At 40.1% G+C, this 12,942-nt stretch overlaps 1 protein-coding gene across 1 annotated transcript in view; it reads right to left on the bottom strand.

Annotated features, from left to right (window-relative positions):
- LOC116971554 (low-density lipoprotein receptor-related protein 2-like) overlaps positions 1-12,942 on the bottom strand; it is a 52,920-nt gene that overhangs the window by 18,909 nt on the left and 21,069 nt on the right. The window contains exons 21-27 of the mRNA XM_033018788.1: positions 11,302-11,473; positions 10,503-10,727; positions 9,495-9,613; positions 9,275-9,414; positions 8,588-8,729; positions 5,844-5,993; positions 2,832-2,954 (exon numbers count right to left, since the gene is read on the bottom strand). Of these exons, the coding sequence (XP_032874679.1) occupies positions 2,832-2,954; positions 5,844-5,993; positions 8,588-8,729; positions 9,275-9,414; positions 9,495-9,613; positions 10,503-10,727; positions 11,302-11,473 (1,071 nt within the window). The remainder of the gene's footprint in view (positions 1-2,831; positions 2,955-5,843; positions 5,994-8,587; positions 8,730-9,274; positions 9,415-9,494; positions 9,614-10,502; positions 10,728-11,301; positions 11,474-12,942) is intronic.

Below are 12,942 nucleotides of genomic sequence, written 5' to 3'. Positions count from 1 at the left end.
ATAAGGTAGTAGGTTTATTGGCCAAGTATTCATATACAAGGAATTTGTCTTGGTGCTCCGCCCACAAGTAACAACATGGCATACAGTGACAGTTATGAATGACTCAGAAAACACTAAACATTAATAATAATAAAACATTAATGATAAAACACCATTGATCAAGCATGTGAACCAACAAAATACCAGATCAAAGGGAGGCTACAGATTTTTGGCTGTTGAGTAGAGCAACTACTCGTGGATAAAATAAGTACCAAGTTTCAGTTAAACTACTTATTTGGAGTGCAATCAATTAAGTTTGAATTTAAATACATTGTACCAATACTTAAAAAGTTTCAGTTATTTAGGTTGAGAATCAGGCTCTTCAGCCCACTGCGACCATGCCAACCAGCGATACCGCACACTAACACCATCCAACACAATTGTTACCAAGCCAATTCGCCTGCAAAACTGTACGTCTTTGGCGTGTGGGAGGAAACCGGAGCACCCGGAGAAAACTCACGTGGGTCATGGGGAGAACGTATAAACTCCGTATAGACAACACTGTCAGGATTGAACCTGGGTGTCTGGCACTCTAATGGCCAGTTCTCACGGTGCGACCTGAAGCAAGATGTCACCCGAGTGAAGTGGTCGTGGTCCAGCACGAGTTCCGCACGATAAAGAGTTCCCACGATAACGAGTTCCCACGGTACTCAGCATTTCTGTTATTTGTGCGAGTGACTTGTCCGTCTCCCGATCTTTCCCGTTAATCTTGAATGAACATCGTGGACTGTAGTGTTGTTAATCACGTGGCACAAATGATGTTACTTTTTTTCACACACTATATTGTTTTTTTTCACCCGAGCTCTTTAATGAGCTGAAGAATAATCTGTTTTTTTTTAGACAAATGTTGTTTGGTGTGATGCACCTTCTCTCAATATGTGCAAGAAGTCGTCTTTTTATTTTGTCAAATAGGAATAAAGACTTTGTCTCACATTGACCGTGATGATTGTCTTATTTTATTATCTACTGAGAGGTGAAACTTTCAGTCTGAAGAAGGCTCTCGACCCGAAACGCCACCCGTTCCTTCTCTCCAGAGATGCTGCCTGTCCCGCTGAGTTGCTCCAAGCAACTGGTGTCTATCTTCAAAGGACTGACCACCGGGCTGGATGTCGGGGCTGGCGTGTTGCGTTTCACAGACCGAACTGTCCAATTAATAGTAACAGATGGGCACTCCCTCTCAACCACATTCTCTTGCCTTCTCCCCATAATCTCCTGACAGCTGCACTAATCAGGAATGTATCTATCTCTGCCCCTATTCTTCACCCTTTTGACAGTAGTTTTGTTTTATTGGAGACGCGGGAGACAGCGGATGCTGGAATACTGAGCAAAACACGAAGTGCTGGAGGAACTCGGTGCATTTGTGTTTAAGAAGGAACTGCAGATGCTGGAAAATCGAAGGTACACAATAATGCTGGAGAAACTCAGCGGGTGCAGCAGCATCTATGGAACGAAGGAAATAGGCAACGTTTCGGGCCGAAACTTTGCCTATTTCCTTCGTTCCATAGATGCTGCTGCACCCGCTGAGTTTCTCCAGCATTTGTGTGTGGGGGTGGGAGTTGGGGGGAGGGGGGGTGGGGAGAGAGAGATAAGGCAGCCTGAAGAAAGGGTCGCATGTCCATTTCCCTCCGTAGATGCTGCCTGGCCCGCGGAGTTCCTCCAGTCTTAGAAACTGCTTTAGACAAAAAGAGACACAAACTGCTGGAGTAAAATAGCTCAGCAAGTGAGGTACCTGAACACTCAAAAATGAAAAAGAATGAAAATGTGATTATTTCACCTCCCTTCAACTATTTTGTGTTTCAGCATGAGAGGGATTATAACATTAGAGACATTCATCTTGTAGTGATGTGTTAATGAAGAATTGCAGACATCAATCTGATAGTAAAAAATATATTTATTTAACAATGAGGTAAAACAAGCACTGACAATCAAACTGCTCATTTACTCACCTTTCGCAGGAGTTCCCACGGTACCCGCAATAGTTATTACGGATATCGCACGGGCCACTGCGTTCATACAATATTGCAACGCTCACCAAAAAGTGCTCAAGGCACTCTTGGAGAAATTCAAAAATGTTTGAATTTTCTCCCGACCTTACCAAGTCACACGACTACCTGCCGTTAGCGCCACGGAGGTCCTCGGTGGTCCACGAATGCCGTACTGCTATCGCAGAAGGTTCCCACGATGTTAAATCTTGTTAAGTCTTGCTTCAGGTCGCACAGTGAGAAAGCCCTTTAAGGCAGCAACTCTACCGCTGCACCACCATGCCGTCCTAAACTATAAATAGTTTTTACAAGATCTTTGGAATATTAGAACTGATTTTTGAAGGACAGGGATAATGTCCCCAAAAGACCCTTTCAATAGCTGAATTTCAAAAACATCCAATTCCCTAGTTTAACCAATGCCAGGCAATTGCAACTTGTAAAATATCTTGAAAATTGAATACACATTCCTGAGTCTTCAATGTCGAACTAGGATCACCGTGTTGAAAAACTACCAGAGATGAAGTAGCCAAAAAGCATCGGGATGATGTTTGAGGTAGTTTCAGTGCATTAAGCAGAGGTTCCTAAATGTTGTCCTTCATTTGGGTGGATTTAAGAATAAAGAAATGCAAATCAGGGACAGTTTGACAGATGTCAGCAGCAATGGGAAGCACCAGTGGAATTGTTCTGTAAATCTCAACCCTTTTCAGAAGTCACCTAGTCCACACAGATTAATTACGGAAAATGTTAATAAATCCACAATAGCAAAAATTTAAATGAGAGCTAGGAATTATACCAAAATGAAGTACTCACAACAATCTTCATGACTTTCATCAGATCCATCACGACAATCAGCTTTACCATCACACTGCCATCTACGTGGTATACATTGCCCATCTTGACATTGGAATTCTGTTGCAGCACAATGTGCTTTGGCTAGGACAATAGACACGTGCAAATCATTCATGCTATCCAATACAACTAGAAGTTAATTTTACTGACATATATGCAATTCCTCAGCAATGCATTTGTGCAGTAGTTATTTCATGATTTTTGTGCAACATCTTCAACCTAGTTATCCCTCCCCCCAATAATTTACTCCATTAGATTGAGCCGATGCAAGAATGGTTATTAATGAAAAAAGGAAAAAGATGACAGATTTGACTACCAAACGTTTCTTCTGTTGTAGTTGAATAGTTTGGCTTGATACGTACTGGGCTAAGGTGGCATTCATAGAAAGTTTCAGGCAAATTTGTGGTATTCTAAGGATAAGGTTAAAAATTAGGACAAATCAACTTGCACATACCACATGAAGCAGATTTAGAACACGGTGGGGTTGGGAAGAGAAGGTTCAGAAGGAATTATAGAAACTTGCAAAATATCACATGTCTGCTGATCTTCATTCAAATACTCCATATGGAACTAAATTTTGGATATTGAAGGACTCAATCTTACTTGCTACTGGCCAATAGTCATTGCATAGCAAATATAATTTACCATGCACGTTGAAATGCAAAGGTCAGAAGGCAACACATTTGACCATACATTCTACCAGCAGACTCAGCCCAGGGTAGAGGGCAAAGATGAATTGAGATAGTGGGCCAATTTAAACATTATTCATCTTAACATCTTCTTGCTCTGAAGCTACTGCTGGGTATGAAACGAGAGCAGGTCTGATTAACTGACACTGGATAAGCACACAAGAGTATTTTAATAGGTCATTGCAGCTACTTTACAAGTGACTGCTTTCCATACCCTCCTCCAAATAGCAAGGATCCTTGGAGGAGAAAAATCCATGGCTGCTGGTCTCTGCCTGGTTATCTCAAGGAAATTGCTTGCAAATTTCTTTATAGATTGGCTTCTATGCCACGGTGAAGGCATTGGCTTTTTCAGATTAGAGGTATAACTTCTGACGTGTCAAGCAATGACCAACACTTTTCAGTTCGGATTGTTATGCAATCGTGACCGATTTTTGGGAAACACCCAAACTTGACTGAAAATATTTTTTATTGGTTCGTAGACACAAAATGGTGGAGTAACTGAGCGGGTCAGGCAGCATCTCTGGAGAGATGGAATGCCTATGGTCACTAACATAAGTTAGAGATGGGTATAATTTTGCAATATTTAGCATGCTTGAACTACACTATTTGGTGGCCAGACGTCAGTGATATTGATGCTAATTGGATCTGGCTTGCTTTAGGCATCTGGCAAATTAAAACTCGAGCCAATGCTACTGCTGCTAAAATCCAATCTCCCACTGAAATATGAAATAACCATTAACTTGAATATACTTGTAAATGAAATAGGCAAGTTGGTCCAATTCACACCAAGTTAAAAAGTGGGCAAAATTAAATGATGCGCATTGGAAATGGATACATTCACTGAGGTTAGGAATATTAGCTTCATGGTAAAAATTGTATTTACCTAACTGTTCCCATTTGAGTAAACAAACCAACCTATCTTCCCAACCCGAGGTAATGAGGCCGAGCAAACCTCAGGCTGAGGTCCATCCCCAGAAGGAAGCCTTGACAATAGACAATAGGTGCAGGAGTAGGCCATTCGGCCCCTCGAGCCAGCACCGCCATTCAATGTGATCATGGCTGATCATCCCCAATCAGTACCCCGTTCCTGCCTTCTCCCCATATCCGCTGACTCCGCTATCTTTAAGAGCCCTATCTAGCTCTCACTTGAAAGTATCCAGAGAACCGGCCTCCACCACCCTCTGAGGCAGAGAATTCCAGACTCACAACTCTGTGAGAAAAAGTGTTTCCGCATCTCGGTTCTAAATGGCTTACCCACCATTCTTAAACTGTGGCCCCTGGTTCTGGACTCCCCCAACATCGGGAACACGTTTCCTGCCTCTAGCGTATCCAAACCCTTAATAATCTTATACATTTCAATAAGATTCCCTCTCATCCTTCTAAACTCCAGAGTATACAAGCCCAGCTGCTCCATTCTTTCAGCATATGACAGTCCTGACATCCCTGGAATTAACCTTGTAAACCTACGCTGCACTCCCTCAATAGCAAGAATGTCCTTCCTCAAATTAGGGGACCAAAGCTGGGGCAGCATTTCCACCCATGCCAAGCCATTAAGTCTGAACTAATCTTGCTTAAAAAATGTTTAACTACACTAAAAAACAAGCTTACTTCTATTTCCTTCCAATTTCAGCTGGAATATCCATTGGATTAGAATATCCTATGCCTGTCAGATATGGTAAAGGAATGGAAATTCTAATCTGATACTAGGTTTGTCAGGTATAGGATTGGGATGGATTCTTCAGTGCATCACTGGAAATTCCAGCTACACTCCAAATAGAGACAAAACATGGATGGACCAAGGTATATTCCAGACTTCACGAGCCATAGAAATCTGGGATGTATTGAGTGGTGAATACTGTGCTGGTTGTGACTAATTGCTATAGGAACAATTATTGACAATCCCAGTCCACATTACTCCAAGCGATGGGGACCAAAACACATTGATAAGTGCTACGGAATCAAAGGTCAAGAACTGCTCGAGCATACATAACAGGATTTGGTGGATATGAAATTCTCAGTTTCCCAAATCCTGTTATTCAAAGATTCCATCCAGTCTCAGAGTGCTTAAGTGTTTATTGAAAACCAGCACATCTATAATGTGATCTTCAGTTCAAACATCATGGTTGAGGAAAACTCTTCCTTTTAATGTTAATTTTGATGCTTTGCTAGATGCATTAGCCATGGTTGACCATCAATAGTTAGAGACATGAAACAAGGGGTGCTACAGACCGTTAGTTTCCCCCAATTCTTTGCAGAAATCTGAACAGGAAAACCATTTTCATACCTGTTCTGCAGAGTTGTCCATCATTCTGCAACTCCATCCCAAATGGGCACACACAAGTGTACTTTGGAGAGCGACTGTTTATCCGAGGAGCTGGTAGACACATGTATTTGCATCCTCCATTCTTCAAGTTTTCATTACACCAATCTTTGCCTGTAGAGTTTAAAAGTCAAAATCAGGAAGCAATCCTGTTAAGCAAATCCTAGGCCCAACTATCTGCATCCATTTGTAAAATACCTATGCTGCCCAATGGTGAGTTTTGCCACTTAAAGCAGTCCACCACTGAATGCAACGAGATGAACATTCAGGCATGGGGGAAGTGGCAATACTCATGGCAACAAATAGTCTCCCCTCAACTTTAAATTGCATTGGCAGCAAGCCATCCAAGCATCTGGAAAAGTCACCAATTCTATAGTTTAAGAGAGAGACAGCATCATGCTTCATGACTTATCTGCCGATATCTTAAAGGTGCTTCTCTTTTTTTTTTTTATATTTTATTTTATTAGAAGTACAGTCATATGGCACCAAAGTGCCTAATATATATTTTCATAATACATTTTATGTACAACTTCTTTTTTTTTTTTTGTTACATTGAAAAAAAGATTAGAATAAGAAAAAGAAGTTAGATAGTAAAGGATAGAAAGATGTGAAATATATAGTGTGAAAAAAGAAAACGAGTAAATGAAGAAAGTTGAGAGAGAAAATAGAGAAAATAAAATAAAATAAAAGAAAAGGAGATCATTATTTATAATCTTGACCAACCCTCGTGCTTCTCAAGCACCCAGAAAAGAAACCTGCTTGATCGATACGACACCCAACAGTGAACAGTGGCGCACATCCACAAAATGCATTATAGATGTTCCTTTGGGCTGCTCCAATAGCTGCTTCCCCGTGCCATGAATCTACCAACTGGAGGGATTCAAATGTAGATCATAGTCCAAGCAGCACATCTTAACTTACCATCTTTCATTGGGTCCAAAGCCTAGAACACTGGCAGTGTGAGAGTCTTTTTTACCAAAAGGCCTGCAGCAACTTGCCACTATTAAGGGCAATACATTGCAGTCTTGTCAGTGATACCCAGATTCAGCACCCCTCTTCCACACCAAAATGGAAACTAATCTTGCAGCTACTAATCTCAATTTACAATAGATTTTACTGACATTTCATATATTCCTTTGCACATTGGTCAAAATGGGAACACTGCATTATTATTTCATGGGTGCCACAACCCCTTCTCTCCCTCCCCTTTGGTTGTCAGTGACTACCATCCAGGAACCTCTTGTGCTTAAGTCATAAAATATCGATGTTTCATTTATCTTTGAGATTCTTGCTCAAATTGATTTTTTGAAACGAGTGATGTGGTACAAATTGATTAATTGAAGTAATTTAAATTAATTAAAACCCATTCATTTGCATATTAACAAATAAACAAAAGGTCAGTCATAATTGGTGCAGCTGAATAGCTTTATGATTCAAATTAAAATGCAAGCAGCATCCGTGCTGCTAAAAGGTTTAAAAAAAAAATCACAATATGCCACTTAGCACGTTTATCACAAATACACAACAAATTGCCTGTATTATCCTAGTTTTAATACAGGTAGCTTAAAATATATATCGCAGTCCAGATAATAACCCATCCTAAAATTGAACACTGCCAAGTCAGATGGCAACAATCAGCAGAGTCTAATCATGTCTCCTTAACATGCATTGGCATCATCACCAGCCCACCAACATCCTAAATAGTAATTTAATCCCAAAGACATGACTGAATTAAATCTAGATGAGTTTCCAGAAAGATGCATGAAATTACTAAATCACTTTTCAGCCTTAGAATGCCCAATGGGTTTTGGGTAAATTGAAAGAAAATACCCTTTGAGGTGGCTTGGAAGCTCCTTTGGAAGCTCCATCCCAATGGGGCCCATGTTCTCTCACAACCTGCTCAAGCATGCTGCTCTACTACTGAAAGGTTGCTGTGGCTATCACAGCACGGTCATAGACAAATGGCTACTGTCAAGCAAGTAATGATTGAAAGAGAAAATTAGGAACATACTGTCCCAAAACAATAGCAGTCATAACAACAAAGCAGATACTTAATAGCACTGCTTCTATCTACAGTAAGTGTGTTCAGTGTTCCGAAAAACGCATGGAATCATGCGATTTGTCATTAGTCATAAAGAAAAAGCACTGGCTGTATAAACTGTCTATAAATTCTTATCTTTATTCATAATTTACATGTAAAAATATCTAATCTGAGGATAGGGGGTGCCAGGTAGCGGGAGAGTGGGGTGTAATAGCGAGAGGGGGGCAGATGCGAGTGGGAGCCAGGGGAGAGATGTTCTCGGCTGTTGTGCTCACACAGACTCGTGCCTCATCCGCAGCCAGAATCGAACCCGGGTCCCCGGCGCCGTAAGCGCTGCTGAACCACCACTGAACCGCGCGATGCCCCCCCCCCCCGAGTGTCCCATCCCCGCCTGGGGACACCGGCGGCCCCATCCCCACAGCCAGCGAGGAGAAGCAGCGGCAACTCCGGCCCAAACTTGCTCCAACTCCCGAGGAACCCGCTCCCCGACGTGCCAGGGACCGCCAGCCGCACCCTCCGCAGTGGCCGCCGGCCAACCCCCCCAAATGTTCTTAACAAGTCAGCATATTTCTAATCCATTATTGTTAAACTAGAATTGATCCAACCACAGGATAATTACCATGGGCGTTACCATGAATCTTTTTCCAGAAAGTACCAAACATCCTACCTGATGGTTGTGCTAGTTCATGATAGGCAATGATATCCTGAGCCTCCTTCAAGTCGGAGACTAAAGTCACCAGATGCTCGCCTGTGAATTTGTCAGCTCCATATACAGCATTATGCTCCCAGTCGGTCCAGAAGATATCATCCTAAAATAGGATTTCAACATTCAGATCAACCAAATACAATGAATTCATCACCGTGAGTCACCTTTGTCCAATGGTAAGTTCTGTTCTTTGCACCAAATAATAGGCAATAACCTAGCCATTTATGGACTTTGTAGCCAGAATTTGCCATATTTAGGACAAAATTCAATTCCGACAATAAATGAAACACTAGTCACAGGAAATCTAAAATAAAGACAATGTGCTGGAAGTGCAGGTTAGGCAACAAACATGGAATGAAAAAGTTAGGATTTGTGGTTAAAGACCACAAGTGTTTTCAGGTTGTGTTTTTATTGCAAGCCATGTTCAGGCACACATTGCAAACAAAGCCAAGAGAAGAAGGACCATTGTCCGTGTGTTGTAGTGGCAGTTTCATTAACAGATCACCTGCACCCGTGTTCCTATAGAAGGCAGCAAGTTTCTGCCAAAGTCTCATGCATCCAAACAAGGCACTCAATTTACTATGAATACCATCACCCCTGCTCCTACCAAAATTCAAACTGCTCTCCTTTACCTCAGGTTCTACCTACCTCAAACATGGATACACCAAAAGGATGAGCAAGATATTCATGTGAAGAAAGCACAGTTCTTCTATCCTCTCCAACCATGTTCACACTTGACAATGTGTGCAGCTTTGAGTCAACCCAATAAAGTCGATTTTTCACACGATCTGTGGTAAGTTGGAATAAATAAACCAGGCTCCAAGGTTTGGACTCTCACGTCTACTTTCATACATACAAATCTACTCACCAATTGCAATGGCATTTGGCCACTGAATGCCTCTGGTCACAAGGAGTTTGCGATCAATACCATTCATTCCTGCTTTTTCAATTACTGCTGGTTCACCCCGGTCTGCCCAATACATATACCTTAAGTATAAAGTGCAAATTTAAAGAGCACATCAATACTTCATAATTGATTTAGTATATTGTACTGCAATTAAAATTAAGGTACCCCGTCTAGCTAGGCAGACTTTTATAACAGTAACTGTACTTTGCAATGTCTTAAGATTGCAAGAATAAATTGGTGCTTGCACACATAACGCAAGATGTCTCAGCTCAATTTTTCTAAAAAATACATTAAACTCCAATGCAAATCAAAATGAATGCATTCTCCAGCTTAGCATGATTTAAATAGAACAGGCTTGTTGGCCTCCATTAGAAATATGCCCAAAATAGCTATAGATCAAAGAAAACCTCGAGGGGAAGGCTCGACGATGATTGCTATTCTGTTTATTCCTGTGTCAATAGAGACAATGCTCTGGCATTAGGGCACATGTTAGTTTCAGCTGGAATTGTATGCATCCTTGTTATAGAAATGATGAGTCAATGGTTACAGTGCAGGCAATTATTTGGTCAATATCATATTTATGCCAGTTTAGCAGCAATTCATTTAGAAACATTCAACTTTTGCACATTTCGGCAAATTCTCAGATGCATTAATTAGCTTGATTGTTAATACCAAATCTGCTTCAATACTATGGAGGGAAATTAAAATGGATGGTAAAATGTTTCACCTCAGTGATCAGAATCAATGTAATTGGAAATATTTAAAGAGGCATACAAAATGTGCCAAGAAACAAAATACAGCAGCTTCTGTAAACACCTGTAACAAGTACAAAAGTGCTGCAAATCAGTTTTAAGTATTCACTCTGCATAATTAGAATTTGGTTATCAGAGCTAAAAGCTTTAATTAAAAAGAATATTCATCTGGCCCACTGTACTATATCATATGGTATATTAAAAACAAGCTTCATACCCAGATAGTGGATCAACTGCTACAGAGGCTGGCTCCCTCAAGTTGCTGTCAAACAGAGTCTTCATTCTTTTTCCATCAAAGCTTGCCACAGAAATGGTTCTAGCACCCATGTCTGTCCAGTATATGTTGTTATAAATCCAGTCCACTGCAATCCTCACATGAATACGAATGTTGTTTACAATTCTGGAAGAGTCAGCTTTTCCTTTGTGGCCATCCATTAGCATACTGAAGGAGTTAATGATTAAATCATTACTTCATACAAACATCAAGAAAATTTAAGCTGATCATGTTTATTCATCCACCAACTATGTGCATTAAAAAATCTTTAAACACCCCAAATCTGTAGATGAATGAACACAAATTGTTTGCATAATTGTGTAGAAAGCACCATTAACATGGTGCTTGTTTTTGTTAAAACTCCATTCCATAATTAAAGACAATTGACTCACCCCTACCCTCTCAAGAATAGGAGAAAAATTTAAGCCAATGCAATCAGTTTCTTATTTACCGACGTGCCACTGAATATTGTCCAGGTCAGTTTACATCATGGATATGACAATTAAAAAATACTAGCCAAAATTAAATACAAAACTTCAAGATTAGTACAATTAAAATACCAATAACATTACTTTGTTACAAATTTAAATAAACTAAATATCGAAATGTGCACCAAATCCAAACCATTTTGGCTACATACCAGAGTATTGGCAATTGTTTCAGCTCGTGTTTCTAAATTGGAGACAGTTTTGCACACAGACAGCTACAAGAGGTCATCAAGGTGAATTTTGCATTGAATTACCTAAAGATTGCTTGCTCTCCCAAGTCAGCCCAGAAGATTCTCTTCTCTGCAACATCAGCATCGAGTGCCACAGCGTTTCTCAGGTGGGCAAGCACCTGTCTATACTCTTTGTGACGCAATCCCAGCATCCTGATTTCATGGCGATTGGTGAAGACCAAGTAAGGTTGTTCACCTACAAAACGTAGATCTTTAAATATAGAAAATTGTCTAATGAAAGCTTCAATACATTGACACTCACCTTGGGACCAAAGTATTTTCTCCTTTGAGAATTCAGATAAAAGCAACTCGAGAAATCAGTGAAGTGACAAATTAAATTAAATGGGTTGTTAAATTTTAGTCCCAAAGACCTTCCACTTGCTCTGCAGACATCAGTTAACTGAAATGCAAATTCAAAGTGTTTTACAGAATATTGAAAAGTGTCCGAGGTATTTATTCCTATATTGTTTTGCAATTGGAGACTGATGTACCCCTAAAATATTTGCATAATTGCATAATTCCTCAAAAGATCGTGATGGGTAAAGTTCATTTCAAAGACATTGCAAGCTAACTATTTTGTGACATTAACCCTTTAACTTATGAAATGTCAATCCTTGCTGTACTGAATGAGAAAATGCTGATGTTTGAATCAACCTAATATAGAGTTAAAGCCAGGAGACAGATGGACAAAATTAGTGTTGATCTTGGAGGCGAAGTATACATTGCTAAAGAGGACATTTCCCCCACAGTCAGAGTCATTCTCAGATGGGGTACCAATTTGTGCAGAGTGATAATTCAAGAGATAGCCAAATTGCTTAACTTAGTCAGTAATTAGTCAGTAGGCCAGGAATCTAGCGATTAGAAATGATCAAAAGCAATGCCCTCCGATTACCGAAAAAGATTGAAAATTGCCTATGACAAGAGCCATTTCAGAAGTTGTACAAAACTGAGGAAATGTTTACCTAACATTCAATGTTATCAGAGAGCTGAATGTTGGCTGGGTTAATAATATAATTTACAGTGGATAAAGATGAGCACTGCACTGATTATTCAAGGTTTGACTATTCTAGTGAAACCATAAAAAATGGTTTAGACTACATGAGTAGAACCAGCATAAACTCTTAGTTGACACAAAAAATCCATAGAGGAATGAAGCTGCATCATATAGCTGGAATAGAATATGGGACAATGTGTTAGCTTATTCAGTAGAGGTTATTTTTGAGCAATGTAAAGCTTTGGTATTTTAGTCTACCATAGATCCTCGAAGTACATTCAAATCTCAGAGAAGCTAACAGGAGCCAAAAGGAAAATGAGGCAAAAGATCGGTCATTAGCATATGAATGGCAGATCAGAAGAGGGACTGATGCCCTCTGCATTCATATGTTGATATATGGACAGAAAACTACCCCACTAAACACTAGTTTGGCCAAAATTCCAACTGTAGGCAAAACATGGAAATCCAGCACAGGTATGCTGTAGAAAGTGATTTTTAGTCCAGGATATGTATTTATATTAACCAAGGATCTTAATTTACTCTGTAGCTCTTGGATCTGTCTATCTAATATAGCCTACTATAAAGCAGAAATTGCATAAAATAGATTCATGCAACGTTCTGAAATGTTGCGTCAGTGGGCCCCTTAAGTATCAAATAGTTTGCAAGGCCCT

This window comes from Amblyraja radiata, chromosome 3 (genome assembly GCF_010909765.2).
Source record: "Amblyraja radiata isolate CabotCenter1 chromosome 3, sAmbRad1.1.pri, whole genome shotgun sequence".
In the NCBI taxonomy this organism is placed as follows: Eukaryota; Metazoa; Chordata; class Chondrichthyes; order Rajiformes; family Rajidae; genus Amblyraja; species Amblyraja radiata.
The sequence above is the reverse complement of the archived record's forward strand: the minus strand, read 5'-3'. Positions and strand labels throughout refer to the sequence as shown.